This window comes from Saimiri boliviensis, chromosome 10 (genome assembly GCF_048565385.1).
Source record: "Saimiri boliviensis isolate mSaiBol1 chromosome 10, mSaiBol1.pri, whole genome shotgun sequence".
NCBI lineage: Eukaryota > Metazoa > Chordata > Mammalia > Primates > Cebidae > Saimiri > Saimiri boliviensis.
In genome coordinates, this window is record NC_133458.1 from 88,443,296 (window position 1) to 88,460,507 (window position 17,212).

At 40.1% G+C, this 17,212-nt stretch overlaps 1 protein-coding gene across 1 annotated transcript in view; it reads left to right on the forward strand.

Annotated features, from left to right (window-relative positions):
• Nucleotides 1-17,212, forward strand: part of DNAH11 (dynein axonemal heavy chain 11) — a 396,587-nt gene that overhangs the window by 282,873 nt on the left and 96,502 nt on the right. Inside the window, exons 59-62 of the mRNA XM_074379604.1 lie at nt 369-512; nt 1,139-1,321; nt 2,948-3,049; nt 10,722-10,860. Of these exons, the coding sequence (XP_074235705.1) occupies nt 369-512; nt 1,139-1,321; nt 2,948-3,049; nt 10,722-10,860 (568 nt within the window). The remainder of the gene's footprint in view (nt 1-368; nt 513-1,138; nt 1,322-2,947; nt 3,050-10,721; nt 10,861-17,212) is intronic.

A 17,212-nucleotide genomic window follows, 5' to 3' on the forward strand; every position in this document is an offset into this window, starting at 1 on the left:
ACATCTATATATATACACACATATACATATATACACACACACACACACACACACACACACACACACACACACACACCCCTCTCCTGGCCTCAGTGACCCAGTGAGCAGGGCTCTGCAGGACTGATACACAGATCATTTTTCTTGGAGGCAAAAAGGGCAGTGATGTCTCCAGAGAATCAGAGAAGGGCCCAGCACGAACTGAAGCTCCTGGAGTACCCAGCTGGAGTCCCCAGGTAGCAGAGAATTGCCCAATTGAGACTGCTCTGATACAAAGACATGGGAGGCCACTAAAAACTAACTCGGCGATTTACAGAGTTAATCCAAACCTCCCCTAATCCTGTATATGTGTGCGTGTGCTTTTTTTTCAGGTCAACCTCAGTGAGCTGAAAGCCTTTCCCAACCCCCCCATCGCAGTTACCAATGTTACTGCAGCCGTGATGGTCCTTCTGGCTCCTCGGGGAAGAGTGCCCAAAGACCGAAGTTGGAAAGCAGCCAGGGCCTTCATGGGAAAGGTATCAGCCCAGCCCGGAAAGATGAAAATCCTAACAATTTCCATACTGTTTTCAGTACTGTGGCTATCCTTAAGAGCAAAAGATGTTCAAGTCAGACGAAATCATCTTAATAGTTGTTGAATGTGATCCACTTTATATATTCTCTAGACTTAGAGTTTTTGTTTGCCAAGTTAGCTTGGGGTTATGGCAGACCTAAGTCAATGCCAGCAGCAGGTGGAAGCTTGCTAATTATTTGCAAAATTATGAAAGCAGTTAAGTGTAGGAGGGAGAAAATTACATGGATTTCTTAGGTTGGAAAAATGTTACTAATGTATAAGAAGGTGAAGCACAGGGGCTTTTTGGTGTGTTTTTGCTTTTTTCTTTTCTGCCTTTCTTTTCTTCAAAATGTGAATGCCTCCTGTGCTGGGACTGAATATTTTACCCTGGGATAGAAGAGGTTTTAAAAGTGTCCATTGCTAATTCTAACTTAATGCTATAAAGACGGAAGAAGTCAAACAGTAGGATAAATGCAGCTTGCCAATTTTGCTTTTGTAATGTGAGTCCTAAAAGCTGATTTTAACTTTTGATCTTAGAATTTTCTCTGCAGCCAAAATGGGTTCATTGCAAAAAGTCTTTTTGCTTTGCAGGTTGATGATTTTTTGCAAGCATTAATTAACTATGACAAAGAGCACATTCCAGAGAACTGTCTAAAAGTGGTGAATGAACAGTATTTGAAAGACCCAGAGTTTAATCCAAACCTGATTCGAACCAAATCTTTTGCAGCAGCTGGCCTCTGTGCCTGGGTCATCAACATCGTTAAATTCTATGAGGTAGCAATTCTATACTGATTGTTTACAGGTATTATCCACAAAAGGCCACAGACACATCAGTTTCTAGGTCCGCAAAAAGTAAAATCTGTTACTTCATTTTCTGAATAAGAAAATATAGTTCTAAGAGTAAGACATAAGCATGTCAGGGTAAACAGTCCTCTATAGGAGAATATTTGAAATGTTAGAAACGATCTCTTCTTTTGTGGGTAGAGTGATTGACTACTTTAGATCAAAGAGCAGTAATTAGATAAAAAGATATGAATTTTACTTATATACACTTAAATATTCCATTCATGTTGGCTTGAAACAACTGCAAATCTGAATTCACTTCAAATTAAATGTCCCTTCTCTCAAAGCAACATTCACACCATCTGTATTGTTGGTACAGTAAGATGAGAAAATAACCATTTCTTCAGTATTTTAACTATAGGTAAGATTTCTGCCTATATGTGATCTAATCTAAATTTGTAGTTTTTGGCAGTATATCAATAAATTATAATTTCACTTAGTCATTTATTTATCAAATATTTATTGCTGACCAACTGCATTCCAAGCGCTTTGCAGAGTACTTGGTCTACAAAGAACAATGCGTGGCCCACAGCTCTGAAGGACTCTCATTTTTGTCCTTCAAAAATGAGGATTGTATGTTATGTTCATATACGGAATCACTGAGAAAAAGTCAGAATTGTCAATTCAGTTTCCAAAGTGATTTTCACAAATCCACGTTATTTCCTTTATACTGTGGGGCCTGCAGGGATAGGACTCTCTTGATCTCTCTCTGTAGTGGAAATCTTCATAAAGGAAGAGTTCAGCCAGTTGTGGTTGATGTACAGCTTCTCTCTATAGTAAAATGCCTCAGCCCTGTCTTCTACTTATACTGTAAGTGAAAAGACAAGCATAGATCTTGACTGTGGCTGCATTCTGTGTTATTTTGCTATAAAATAGGAAAAAAAAATTTAATTTCCTTCCTTTCTCTCCACCAGCAGAAAAATTGATGCACCTAAATTCTCAAATGGTCCATTCAAACAGTATGTGCCTAAGGTGGGCAGAAACTTCGAAGAGAAGGCGACAGTGTGGTTAACATTGTGTGATATCTCCCACTCTCCTTTCTGTGTTGAGAATTTGTCCACACTTGTTTTCTGCCTTAAAGGCTAGGCATGATCTCAACTTTGGCCATAGTTCCTGCACAGTGCAATTTCTAGTGGTATGAGAAGTATCTCCACATTTTATGAGAAATTGATTTCAGTATCTTAATGGTGTTTGACTTACATAGCATTTTATGCAAGTACTTGTGACTCTAAGGTCCAGAATAAATAGGTAAAATAATGGTGGACCAGAGAGAATGTGGAAACTATGTAGATTGTGCTCTGCCTTTAGGTGGCACCATGTCTGAAAAATAACAGACTAGGTGTGGTGGCATACACCTGTAATCCTAGCACTTTAGGAGACTGAGGTGGGAGAAACCCTTCAGACCAGCCTGAACAACATGGGAAGACCCCATCTCAATGAAAAAGAGAAAAGAAATTGCTAGGTGAATTAGAGATTTTAATTGTAAAGCTTCCATCCTATCTAAGTTTGAATTATTACGTACCCTCTTTGTATCTTTATTAATTCATGAATTTTCAGGTCTACTGTGATGTGGAGCCAAAACGCCAAGCATTAGCCCAGGCAAACTTAGAATTGGCTGCAGCTACTGAAAAACTAGAGGCCATCAGGAAAAAGCTTGTGGTAAGTACAAACTATGACACTGAAAAGGTTCCCAAGAGATGTTTCCTGCCACCGCCATAGGATTCCACCCTCAGACAGCACCATACCTGAGCCCTGTCAAACAAAAAGGAATTTGATCTTCCATGAGTGTGTTTCCTTAGATACCATTGAGTAAGTATTTCTTATCTACTCTATGCTAGACTCTGAACTGGGAAAGTGCAGATGTTCATGGTTTCTACAGCTAAGAAACATTTGCAGTCTGAGAATGGAAAGGGGAGGGCAGCGTATCACAATTCCAGGCAGGGCTTCTGGAGTCAGACTATCTGGTTTATATCTTAGCTCCACTGTCTGCTGTTGCATCCCATACAAGGTAGTTAACCTCAATGAGCCTCTGTTTTCTCATCTGTGAAATAGGTGTTGTAAAAATAGGCCTCTCTCTCTTTCTTTCTTCCTTTCCTTTCTTTTATTTTATGTCTGGATGATCTGTTTATTACTGAAGGTGGGGTGGTGAAGTCCCCTGCTATTACTGTACGGGTATTGATCAAACTTACGACCTGTGCAACTTACAACCATTCAACTTTATGACCACAATCGCTAGCCACGACTGCTCCGCGTCTGGCAGCGCAAACGTTGCCCAGCTGGGCGGACGACAGTGCAGACCAGCTTCTGGCAGCACTACCATCTCCGCGTGTACCATTTCAACTGTACATATAACCTACTTAACTTATGACCAAATCGTGTTACAACCATTCCGCGGTACTGACTGTGGTCATAAGTCGAGCACTAGCTGTATTTCAGTCTAGCTCTCCATACTTCTTTCTTTGTTTTTTTTTTTTTTGTTGTTTTGTTTTTTGTTTTTTGTTTTTTGTTTTTTTTGAGACGGAGTTTCGCTCCTGTTGCCCAGGCTGGAGTGAAGCTTTCTACATCTTGCTGTTTTTAAACTCAACTTCAGTGAATATTAGATGTCTTTTGAGGTCATTCTTTGTAGACATTTGTTATTTTAATTGTTTTTCCTTTTTTCTTTCTTTCTTTTTTTTTTTTTTTTTTTGAGGCTCACCGCAACCTCCGCCTCCTGGGTTCAGGCAATTCTCCTGCCTCAGCCTCCCGAGTAGCTGGGATTACAGGCACGTGCCACCATGCCCAGCTAATTTTTGTATTTTTAGTAGAGACAGGGTTTCACCATGTTGACCAGGATGGTCTCGATCTCTTGACCTCGTGATCCACCCGCCTCGGCCTCCCAAAGTGCTGGGATTACAGGCTTGAGCCACCGCGCCCAGCCTTGTTTTTCCTTTTTTCACCTCTGTGTATTTTCAGATAGTCTGTCTTTGAAATTACTGATTCTTTCTTCTGCTTCACTCATTCTGCTGTTTAAAGCCTCAAATTTCTTTTTTACTTCAGCAAATGTATTTCTCAGTTCTAGGATTCCTGTTTGATTTTTAAAATATTATTTCAATTTTTTAAACTCCTGATACATTTCTGAATTGCTTTCCTGTGTTATCTTAGAGTTGGCTGAGTTTTCTTAAACTACTATTTTGAATTATCCATCTGAGTGCTCTCATATCATCATCTCATTAGAGTTAGTCATTAGGTCTTTTATTTGTTTGCAGAGGTCATGGCTCCCAGTTTGCTGCTGTTTCTTGTGGACATCTATGACTTTACATGGAAGGATTAGTTATTTTTTCCTGTCTTTGCTGATTGGCTTATTTTGGTCTTTCTGGAGTATGTTTGCCTAGAGGTTATTTGCAGTCTTCTGTTGAGTTCCTTAATTCTAGATCACTGCTTCCTTTTCAGCACTTTATGGTACATTAAGCCCAGGTTTGCCTTGACTCTTAGAAATGTTTGAGTACTGGCAATCCTGAATTGGGGGTAAGAGGTCCCAAAGAAGATACTCTGGCTTTGTGGGAAAGCTGGCTAGAGGGGTTTGTGCCCAGGAGACCCATGGAGTGTGCCTTCTACAGTGTGGTGCTGTTGAGTGGCCACTCTGATTTGGCGTCTCCCTTGGCTGAAGTAAAGAGCAGCATTTCATGATACTCTTTGCAGAAAGTACTTGATCAGTTTCTCTGTTATTCCACACACCCTACACATCCGTGTACACTTCATCCTAATGTGTACTTTCATTTCCTTTCTGTCTTCCACACTATGAGCTCCTTAAAGTCTTTTAAGTTTTTATGTCTAGCACCTGGCACATGAGAGGAACTCGAAAGCTATTAGTTAAATTAACAAACAACCATATTTTATATTTTAATTAAAATGTTCATTTGTTTTAGTTGAAGGACTCACTTTCCTTTTAACAATCAAAAAGCGTTTTGTGACACTGGACTAGGCACTGGAGTCAGAGGGACACAGAAGGCTCAGTCCCTGCTCTGAAAAATCTTACAGATTTGCTAAATGCTGTTTAATTTGCTAAGTGCTGTCAAGGGAAGTTGCATTGGCTATCACTGGAGCACAAAGAATGGAGTTGATCAGTTCTGCAGGTGAGGTTGGTGTTGGATGCTCAGGAAAGACTTGGAGGAGCAGTTTCCTCTTGAAACAATTCTTAAAAGGTGAATAGGTTTTTACCCAGGAGATAGGGAAAGGGCATTTCCTGAAGGAGCAGTGAAAAAAGGTCAAGTATTCTGTGGACAATGAGTAGCTCAGTATGGCTGAAGAGGAGAGTATAAAGGTCACTGTGTAGATCACTTGTGGTAAAAAGAGAAGCAGGGACATGATCACACAGGAAATTGCAAGGGGTTGGTTAAGAGGTAAGTGTCCTATAGGCCAAAAGATCTTAAGCTCCCTAATATTGAAGACTCCTCTTAAGGCCAAAAAAAAAAAAAAAAAAAGTCCCAGACAGTCATGAATGGTAGTTACATTTTCCTTTAACCATGTTATGTAGACAATGCTTAAGGCAAACATAGATTCAGTGGGCCCTAGCAGAATAAACTAGCCCCAGTAAGGATCTGGGAGCCATATATGAGAACTGACACCATCAGACAGGGAGAGCCATTGAAGAACTATAGTTGGGGGAAGGAGGAATAAACTGATCACATTTGCCTTTTGAAAAGATAACTCTGAGCTAGCAAACAAAAGGGAAGAGACTGGAAGCAGAATGAACACGGATGAGGGAAGCAGAATGAAAACAGAAGAAAGTCAACGAGAGAAGGTTGGGTTATAAGCAGTTTATACACTGAGTACAGAAGGATGATACCTGAAAGAGCAAGAAAGAGATGGTTAGGAAGGTGAATGAGGAGCCAGGAGAAATTGGTGTCTGGGGGCCGAGGGAGGGAAAGGAACCATCACCTGGAACAGAGAGTAAAGAGGCTGGATACCACAGTGCATCTGAGCACAGGCCATGGGGCCAAACATCACTGTGACATTCTAGCCCAGTACTTCCCAGCTGTATGACCTCGAGTCACTTTTTTGCCTTTTTGACCCTAATTTCCTCACCTATAAAATAGAAAAATCTCTCTGAGACTTACCAAACTAATCAAATGCATCAACACATGTAAAATACTTATACTAGTGCTGGGCACATGCTACAGGATCCGTAACTATGAGTTGTTACTTATTTATTTATTTATTTACAACAATGATTAGTGACTTTAGAGAATAAAGCTTGTTTATCAGATTCATAGGTGGTTTGTATCACATGTTTCAGTAAAACGGTAGAGAAGAAAAAAGTGATAGGAATAAAAGATTAAAATAGATGAAGGAGAGAATGGGTGGTGAGAAAAGAACAGCAAGAATAGAGTTTTCTATAGAGAAAAAAAATTTCTTAAAACAAGGACAAAGATACGAGCTATATTAAGATGCCCTCAGAAAATATTTTGGAAACCTAATCTTATATGCTTTAGAGTAAGATCATCTTGATGATGATTATATATTTGCTTTGATTATATATTTCTAGTACATGTACAGTTTACACATTTATGTTTATATTAACTGTATTCATGTGAGACACTAGCACTCCCTTCGAATCTCTGATTACACATAAAGCAGTCAGTGTAAACTCAAATCAACAGCTAAACATTCCTGTGAAAGTAATAGACTGTCACCTTTAAGCATGCTTAGAATGCTGGCTGTTAACACCAGGTTAGTTCTTATTCCTGGTGAACATTCACTAATGCCCTTAAAAGTTACATGCCAAGGGCCAACTTTTACCCAAACATTTGCCATTAAGGTGATAATGTTTCAGCTAAATGACAAAGATGAACCAAAGTGAATTTGTATCCCATTTGAAATAAACTCCAGTGATATATGCACACCAAGCTAACTTACCATGTGCTTGCTGACTGCGCTGTGCCATATCTTACATGCATTAATACAGATTTGATTCCATAGCACACATATGTACGAAGTAGGTGTTAGTAGGAGTAGCACCATTTTGCAAACGAGAAAACGGAAAACTCACAGAAAGTGAATAATGAGCGCACACCACCAGGGCCAGTAAGAGGCAGAGGGACTAGAACCAAGACGTACATGCATACATACATGCATGCATGTGGGCATTCATTCATTTATTTGAGACAGTCTCTTTCCATCACCCAGGCTAGAGTGCAGTGGCACAATCTCAGCTCACTACAACCTCATTGCCTAGGTTCAAGCAATTCTTGTGCCTCAGCCTCCTGAGTAGATGGACTACAGGCGTGTGCCACTGAGGGAAGATGTTGTCTTTCTGGAACAACAAGGGAGTGTAGTTTTAAGGGCAAGAACTTCCCAGTGCCATGCCATCCTCCCATCTCCCTCCATCTGGGAGATGTAACAGTTTCTGTTTTGATTTTCACAGGCATGGGAAGAATCATAGTCAGTCACTCTAGCGGAAGTTCTTAGGACCTCCTTTCATTGACCACGGTTCTGGGAGAAGGTGGGGGTTCCTCCCAGGTTAAAAGTCCCCTTCTTCCACACCCTTTGGACTCCATGTTTGGATCCCCTTCAAAACACACTCTCGTATGGAAGTTCTCTCTCTCCTTTTTTTTCTCTTTCTCCACCTAAAATGAAATCACTTTTCTGCAAGACTTTTGAGTCTGGCATTTCTTATGCACTGCACCGTGGTCTCCTCTCCCATTCCTGGGGGAGCAATAGACCTGGAACCTGGAGAGACATCCTCTCAGGGGAACTGAGGGCTCCCCTGGACCCCAAAACCCAGAAATACTACCACGCCCAGTTAATTTTTTTGTATTTTTAGTAGAGGTAGAGTTTCAACATGCTGGCCAGGCTGATCGCAAACTCCTGGCTTCAAGTGATCCACCCACCTCGGCCTCCCAAACTGCTGGGATTACAGGCATGAGCCACTGTGCCTGGCAGAACATAGACATTTTAAACTCAAAGCTGGATCCTGTTAACTATTCAGTTTGCCAGGTGTGATCTGACTGGGAAGCCTAGAAGTATCTGCTGTCTCTCTCTCCACAACTGGACTTCCTCCAATATCTGTTTTGTTAAATGCATTCCATTAAATTGGTCAAGGACTGACAAAGCTTGGGTTCATAGCCTTGTTTTTTCACACACTAGCTAGTGAAACTATAGCAAATCACTCACCTGATCTTTGTCTCAGTTTCATCACCTGCAAGTTATATAAGGCATTGTCTACTTTTTTTCACCTTCTTTCTCCAACAAGCATACAGTAGTGTTTTTCCGAGGGTGTATGACACACAACAACCCAACAGGCTGAACACAGTAGCAGGTATAAGAATCTAACAGTCTTCTGTTAAATAAGACATTAAAATACGGTTTGCAAAAATCTAAATGCCATTTTTTCATTAGTTTTGTTTTGGTAATATTTTTCATAAAATGATGTATGCTAATATATGGTTATTATAAAATTAATTTTTATTTTTTATCAGTTTTAACTTATAAATGTTACTTTATATCATCTGTATGAACCAGTACCCTTTAGAGTTCTAAATGTAAAAGAGTTTTGAGACCAAAAATTTTAAGAACCATTGCCTTCCACCGTCTTAGGTATTATTATATGAATCATCAAAATTAATCCTCAGAATAACTTCTTTGAGCTAGGTAACTTTATTAATGCAATTTTTAAGATAATGAAATTGAAGCATAGAGATTGTAAATAGTCCCAACTTGACACTGGTTAGCTGGTAGCAGCATTCAAATATGAACCCAGGAGTCTGATGCCAGAGTCTTCATGTGCTTCTGTGTTTGGTAAAACTATACACTATAAGTGCCCTTAGTAACCCAAAACAGACCTGTAATATTTTTATTTTAATCTTATTTCTAACTGGTGATGGATAATAGTTCCATCAGTTCTCATAAATTTGATGCCATTTTGCATATTAATCTTAAATTTGATGTATATATATATTTATGTATATATACGTACTGCTTTAGCAATATAAAGTAATAGTGAAATAACTGGGTCATCGGAAAATATAGTCTGTCTCGAAATTATTTTTTGTCTCTAAATTATTAATAGGTTATATTCTACAAGTTTTCCTGTTGAAGTGTACTGGAACTTTGCATGCATCTATAAAAGCAGTGTTATAAATCTTATTTGGTTTATTGGATCTTAATGCAAGGTAGCATAGTGAGGAGTCTCACAAGCATTTGACATCTTAGTCAAGACTTCTTGACTGTAAGTGTTAAAAACTCGTTAAAAATATCTTAGCCAAGAAGGACACAAAGACAAACTCGTGGACAAAAAGCGAGCAGGGGCTCCAAGAGATCCAGGAAGCAAGAAGCTGCCGCGAACTTCTCTTGGAGTCTGTCTAGGGCTGTGTGACTTCTCATCTTGCTTCTCTTTGTATGTCCCTTTCATCCTTTTCCCTTTCTCCACAATGGTTTTCTCTATTTTTTGTCCCCTGGTGGAAGTCGTTCCCTCTCTAAATGAAGCTCTCTGATTCATACTTTCGCCCAGGCCTTTTAATGCTAAAGACAGTGGATTGTCTCTGAGTTTCAGTCCCAACCTCCAGAAGAGAAAAATGTGAGCCAGGCACAGTGGCTCACGTCTATAACACCAGCACTTTGGGAGGTGAGGTGGGGGGAATCACTTGAGGCCAGGAGTTAAAGACCAGCGTGGCCAATATCAGGAAACCTCCTCTCCACTAAATCTACAAAAATTAGCTGGGCATGGTGGTGCACACCTGTAATCTGAGTTACTCAGGAGGCTGAGGCACAGGAATCACTTGAATCTGGTAGGCAGAGGTTGCAGTGAGCTTAGATTGCACCACTGCACCCAGCCTGGGCAACAGAGAAATACTCTTTCCAAAAGAAAAAGAAAAATCGGATTGGCCAAGCTGAGTCTAAAGGGCTCAGTAATTAACACCTCTCTTCACTGCCTGAATTATGAACCCAAAGAGAAAAGGAGTAGGTGGAGAAACCAAAGAAATCATTTTTGTCATTAATAAAGCTGGTATTGGAGGATGAGGCTTAGGTGCAAGAGCAGAGGGGGATAGTGTGCGTTCAATGTAATCGCATCTTCAGGGTACATCCATTCACCCCAGTTGCTTCCTGAATTCTGCCCATTGGAGACGGAAGAGGAGAAGACCACATTGTGAACTGTTACTTTATGGCGGCACTGATGTGTTTGTTATTGTTATATTCTTCTTTTCCTTCTTCCCTAAAATATGTCTGGTAAAGGGGTAAATGTTAATGGGGGGAAGAGGTTTGTTCATTCACCTTACAGTAACAGGTGTTTTAAGATTATTGTAATCTCTGTTTTAAATAAAAATGACTCAAAATTAATTCCACTCTGATTCAGGATCTGGATCGAAATCTGAGCAGACTCACAGCTTCATTTGAGAAAGCAATCGCTGAGAAAGTCCGGTGTCAAGAAGAGGTGAACCAAACTGATAAAACCATCAAATTAGCTAACAGACTTGTCAAGGAACTTGAGGCAAGTTAAACCTTTTCTTCCAAACATTCTAACTAAAAAATTCAGATCCGCTTGTGGGGATCTTATTCTTTGCTATCAGTAATAACTAAATAGACAAGGAATTGACAGCAAAGGGTAATATTTAATCATCGCTCATACTGTGGCTCTAACTCACCAGAGGGAAGAAATGATCAAGTAGGTATCTTTTAATATGTAGTCCTGAACTCAATGTGCCATCAGTCTGATCTAAAACAGGGAAGACATACGCTTTATCAGAATTTAGTGGTTTTGCATTCACTTTAAGACAGTGGAGTACATCAGCTGTGGGTGGATTATGTACTTACTTTTTCTACTTTCTCCCTTCCTTTCTTACCACATTGTAAAATACTTTAAAAACAAAAATTATGTTTTTCTTAAAATAATTATAAAATACAGGATGGCCGCTAGATAATTGTGAAATGGAACTGCTTGTTGCGTAATCCTTTTTTTTTTTTTTTTTTGAGACGGAGTTTCGCTCTTGTTGCCCAGGCTGGAGTGCAATGGCGCGATCTCGGCTCACTGCAACCTCCGCCTCCTGGGTTCAGGCAATTCTCCTGCCTCAGCCTCCTGAGTAGCTGGGATTACAGGCACACACCACGATGCCCAGCTAATTTTTTGTATTTTTAGTAGAGACGGGGTTTCACCATGTTGACCAGGATGGTCTCGATCTCTTGACCTTGTGATCCACCCGCCTCGGCCTCCCAAAGTGCTGGGATTACAGGCTTGAGCCACCGCGCCCGGCCGCGTAATCCTTTTAATACACATTTGCCATTGAATTCTACCAGCAAATGATTCCTTTCAAGCTAACTGGTTGGCTTATGTTTTTGTTGTTATATCTTTTTATAGGTGAATTACATGCTAATGTTAACAGCTGTTCCATTAATTCTTATTAATATTCTCTTGCTTGAACATGAGTGGCAGAGGAACATATGTTCTTTGACATCAGTATTCACAGATTTTATTTGCTCTACGATGTGGCATTCAACAGTTTTGGACAAATCAGTGAATGTCTTCAACTTTGTTTTCTTATATCTGAAACAAGGATGTGGATGTTTCCCTTACAAGGTTGTGATGATGCTCAAAAGACATAATGTATGTTTAAGTATTTCCTAACAAAAGACAAAGAGGTAAATAACCAAATTTTAAAATAAGAAAAGAATTTGAATAGACATTTCTCCATAAAAGATAGACAAATAGCCAATAAGCACCTGAAAAGATGCTCAGCTCGATTAGTCATTAGGAAATGCAAATTAAAACCACAACATGATACCACTTCATACCCACCAGGATGACTATAATAAAAAATATGAATAGTAATAGTATTGGCAAATGATATGGAGAAATGCTGGTTGGAATATAAAATGGTTCCACCTCTTTGGAAAACAGTTCTGTAGTTCCTCAGAATGTTAATCGTAAAGTTACCGCATGATGCAATAATCTACTCATAGGTGTATACCCCAAATAAATGAAAATAAATGTCCATTAAAAAGCTCATAGGCAAATGTTCATAGCAGTATTATTCATAATAGCTAAGAATGGAAACAACCCAAATGTCCATTAATTTATTAATGGATAAATAAAATGTATATCCGGGCCGGGCACGGTGGCTCAAGCCTGTAATCCCAGCACTTTGGGAGGCCAAGGCAGGTGGATCACAAGGTCGAGAGATTGAGACCATCCTGGTCAACATGGTGAAACCCCGTCTGTACTAAAAATACAAAAAATTAGCTGGGCATGGTGGCACGTGCCTGTAATCCCAGCTACTCAGGAGGCTGAGGCAGGCGAATTGCCTGAACCCAGGAGGCGGAGGTTGCGGTGAGCCAAGATCGCGCCATTGCACTCCAGCCTGGGTAAGAAGAGCGAAACTCCGTCTCAAAAAAAAAATAATAATTATTATAATAATAATAAAATGTATATCCATATAATGTAATAGTATTCATCTATAAAAATGAACACTGATTCATGCTACAATGTATGAATCTTGAAAATATTATGCTAAAAGCAGTCAGACACAAAAGGCCACATATCACATGAGTCTATGTGTATGAAATGTCCAAAACAGTCAAATTTATAGAGACACAAAATAGACTCATGGTTGCCAGGGGCTGGACAAAGGTATGGGATTTGGGGAATGACTGCTACTGGATACACAGTTTCTCTCTGAGGTGAGGGAAACGTACTAAAATTAGTTAGAGGAGGTGATTGTGCAAGTCTATGTATATAGTAAAAACCACTCTACTGTATACTTTAGAGGGTGAATTTCATGGTATGTGAATTATATCTCAATAAAGCAGTCAGTTTTTAAAGTATAAAGTCTACAACTACACTATTAAAAAGTATATAAAATAAGCCGGGCGCGGTGGCTCAAGCCTGTAATCCCAGCACTTTGGGAGGCCGAGGCGGGTGGATCACGAGGTCGACAGATCGAGACCATTCTGATCAACATGGTGAAACCCTGTCTCTACTAAAAATACAAAAAATTAGCTGGGCATGGTGGCATGTGCCTGTAATCCCAGCTACTCAGGAGGCTGAGGCAGGAGAATTGCCTGAACCCAGGAGGCGGAGGTTGCAGTGAGCCGAGATCGTGCCATTGCACTCCAGCCTGGGTAACAAGAGCGAAACTCCGTCTCAAAAAAAAAAAAAAAGTATATAAAATATATAACTAAAAGGTAGTAACAAGGCTGGGTGCAGTGGCTCACATCTGTAATCCCAGCACTTTGGGAGGCTGAGGCAGGTAAATCATGGGATCAGGAGATCGAGACCAGCCTGACCAACATGGTGAAACCTGATCTCCTCTAAAATACAAAAAAATTAGCTGGGTGTGGTGGTGTGTGCTTGTAACCCCAGCTCCTTGAGAGGGTGAAGCAGGGGAATCACTTGAACCTGGGAAGTGGAGGTTGCAGTGAGCTGAGATTGCACCATTGCACTCCAGCCTGGGTAACAAGAGCGAAACTCCGTCTCAAAAAAAAGAGTAATAACAAAGTGTATAATTAAAAAGTATATATTTGCATTATTAGCAATGCCTTTATGCTGAAAACTCTGAATAAACTATGTATTGATGGAACATATCTCAAAATAATAAAAGCTATCTATGACAAACCCACAGCCAGTATCATACTAAATGGGCAAAAACTGGAAGCATTCGCTTTGAAAACTGGCACTAGACAAGGTTGCTCTATTGGAAGCCCTAGCCAGACCAATCAGGCAAGAAACGGAAATAAAGGGTATTCAGTTAGGAAAAGAGGAAGTCAAATTGTCTCTGTTTGCAGATGACATTATTTTGTATTTAGAAGACCCCATTGTCTCGGCCCCAAATCTCCTTAAGCTGATAAGCAACTTCAGCAGAGTCTCAGGATACAAAATCATTGTGCAGAAATCACAAGCATTCCTATACACCAATAACAGACAAACAGAGAGCCAAATCATGGGTGAACCCCCATTCACAATTGCTACAAAGAGAATAAAATACCTAGGAATACAACTAACAAAGGACATGAAGTACCTCTTCAAGGAGAACTACAAACCACTACTCAGGGAAATAAGAGAGGACACAAACAGATGGAGAAACATTCCATGCTCATGGTTAGGAAGAGTCGTGTTGAAAATGGACATACCGCCCAAAGTAATTTATAGATCCATTGCTCTCCACAGAACTGGAAAACAACAACAACAACAACACTTTAAACTTCATATGGAACCAAAAAAGAGCCTGACAATCCTAAGCAAAAAGAACAAAGCTGGAGGCATCACACTACCTGACTTCAAACTGTACTATAAGGCTACAGTAATCAAAACAGCATGGTACTGGTACCAAAACAGAGATACAGACCAATGGAACAGAACAGAGGCCTCGGAAGTAACTCTACACACCTACAACCATCTGATCTTTGACAAACCTGACAAAAACAAGCAATGGGGAGAGGATTCCCTGTTTAATAAATGGTGTTGGGAAAACTGGCTAACCATGTGCAGAAAGCAGAAACTGGACCTTTTCCTGACACCTTACACTAAAATTAACTCCACATGGATTAAAGACTTAAACATAAGACCTAACACCAGAAAAACCTTAGAAGAAAACCTAGGCAAAACCATTCAGGCCACAGGCATAGGCAAGGACTTCATGACTAAAACACCAAAAGCATTGGCAACAAAAGCCAAAATAGACAAATAGGATCTAATTAAACTTGAGAGCTTCTGCACAGAAAAAGAAACAATCATTAGAGTGAACCGGCAACCAACTGAATGGAAAAAAAATTTTTGCAAGCTACCCATCTGACAAAGGGCTAATATCCAGAATCTACATAGAACTAAAACAAATATGCAAGAAAAAAACAACCCCATCAAAAAGTGGGCAAAGTATATGAATAGGCACTTTTCAAAAGAAGACATTTATGCAGCCAACAAACATGAAAAAATGCTCGTCATCATTGATCATTAGAGAAAGGCAAATCAAAACCACATTGAGGTACCATTTCATGCCAGTTAGAATGGTGATCATTAAAAAATCTGAAGACAACAGATGCTGGAGAGGATGTGGAGAAATAGAAATGCTTTTACACTGTTGGTGGGAGTGTATATTAGTGCAACCATCGTGGAAGACAGTTTGATGACTCCTCAAGGATCTAGAAATTGAAATAAATACCATTTGACCCAGCAACCCCATTACTGGGTATATACCCAAAGGATTATAAATCATTCTATCATAAAGACACATGCACACATATGTTTATTGTGGCACTGTTTACAATGGCAAAGACTTAGAATCAACCCAAATGCCCATCAATGATAGGCTTGATCAAGAAAATGTGGCAAATCTATACCATGGAATACTATGCAGCCAAGTGAGTTGGTGTCCTTTGCAGGGACATGGGTGAATCTGGCAACCCATCATTCTCAGCAAATTGACACTAGGAACAAAATACCAAACATCACATAATCTCATAAGTGGGAGTTGAACAATGAGAACACATGGATATAGGGAGGGGAACATCACACACTGGGGTCTGTTGGGGGGTGGGGGGTGGGGGGACAAGGGGAGCGATAACAGGGGATGGGGAGGTTGGGGAGGGATAACAGGAGAAATATCTAATGTAAGTGAACGGGGGATGGAGGCAGAAAACCACCATGGCATGTGTATACCTGTGTAACAATTCTGCAAGATGTGCAAATGTACCCCAGAACTTAAAGTATAATAAAAAGAAAAAAAAATGCCTTTAGCTGTTAAGTATATAACTGTACTAAAATATGTAACTGCCTGATTAAAAATGCATTTGGCTGGAGGTGCTACAAAACTTTAACCATGGCTCAAACAAATGGGAGCTTATTTTTCACATATTACAAAAAATACTAAGGCTACTGTTATCAGTGTTGCTCCAGGTGATTAATGATCAGCCACCCTCACTGTTTATTGCCCTCTGCATCTCCACACTTAGCAAGTGGGCATTCACCCTCAAGCATTTTGCCTCGCGGGTCTCCGGGGGTCTGCTACACCTTCAGATTCGGAGAGACAGTAGGGAAAGGAAACAAGCTATCAGCTGGGGTTTTCTCTTTTCATGAGAAAAACTGATGTTTTTCTGGAAATGTCTCTGGCAAATTCCCACTTAACTTTCTTTAGTCCATCTAGATAAACTCCTAACTCCACCCCACACGCCCTCCCCCGCAAAAAAAAAAGTCTGGAAAAGTGGGAAATGGGGCTATCATGATTGGCTTAGCAAGTCACAGTTCATGTCATGGGGTTGGGTACAATAGCATCCCGTTCAGATTCAGGGTTCTCTTAGCAAGAAAGGAGGGGGAAACGTGTTTCAGGATGGCCAGGTGATAGCCTAATTTCTTATGGTAGATTTTTAAAACCCTAACTTATTACCACAAATTTAATTCAGCACAAATTTAAACGCCCTGTCTCTCTGAAATGCATAGTTCATTATGCAAAAACTCATAATTCATTCTGTAAAATGCCCTCTCTCCATTCCATCTCAGTAACTGCAATTCTCTTCTTTCACTTTTCCTGGCCCAAAGCTATTGAATCACCCTTGACTTTTTGCTCTCTTTCTGACATCCAGTCCATCAGCATATTGACTCTGCCTTTCAGGTTCATTCCAAATTCCAGCACTTTGTATTCTCTTCACTTCACCATGCTGGTCCAGCCTGCTGGCATCTCTTCCCCAGAGTATCTCTGCAGGCCCCACCCTTGCCTCCTAACGCTTATTTCCCTCATTGCCGCTTGGTGATATTTTATAAATTGAACTCCATTCACATCACCCCTTCACTCAGAACTCCCCAATAACTAATTACTCAAAGTGCACTCTAAAGCCTTTACTGACCTAAAGGCCCTTGTGTTA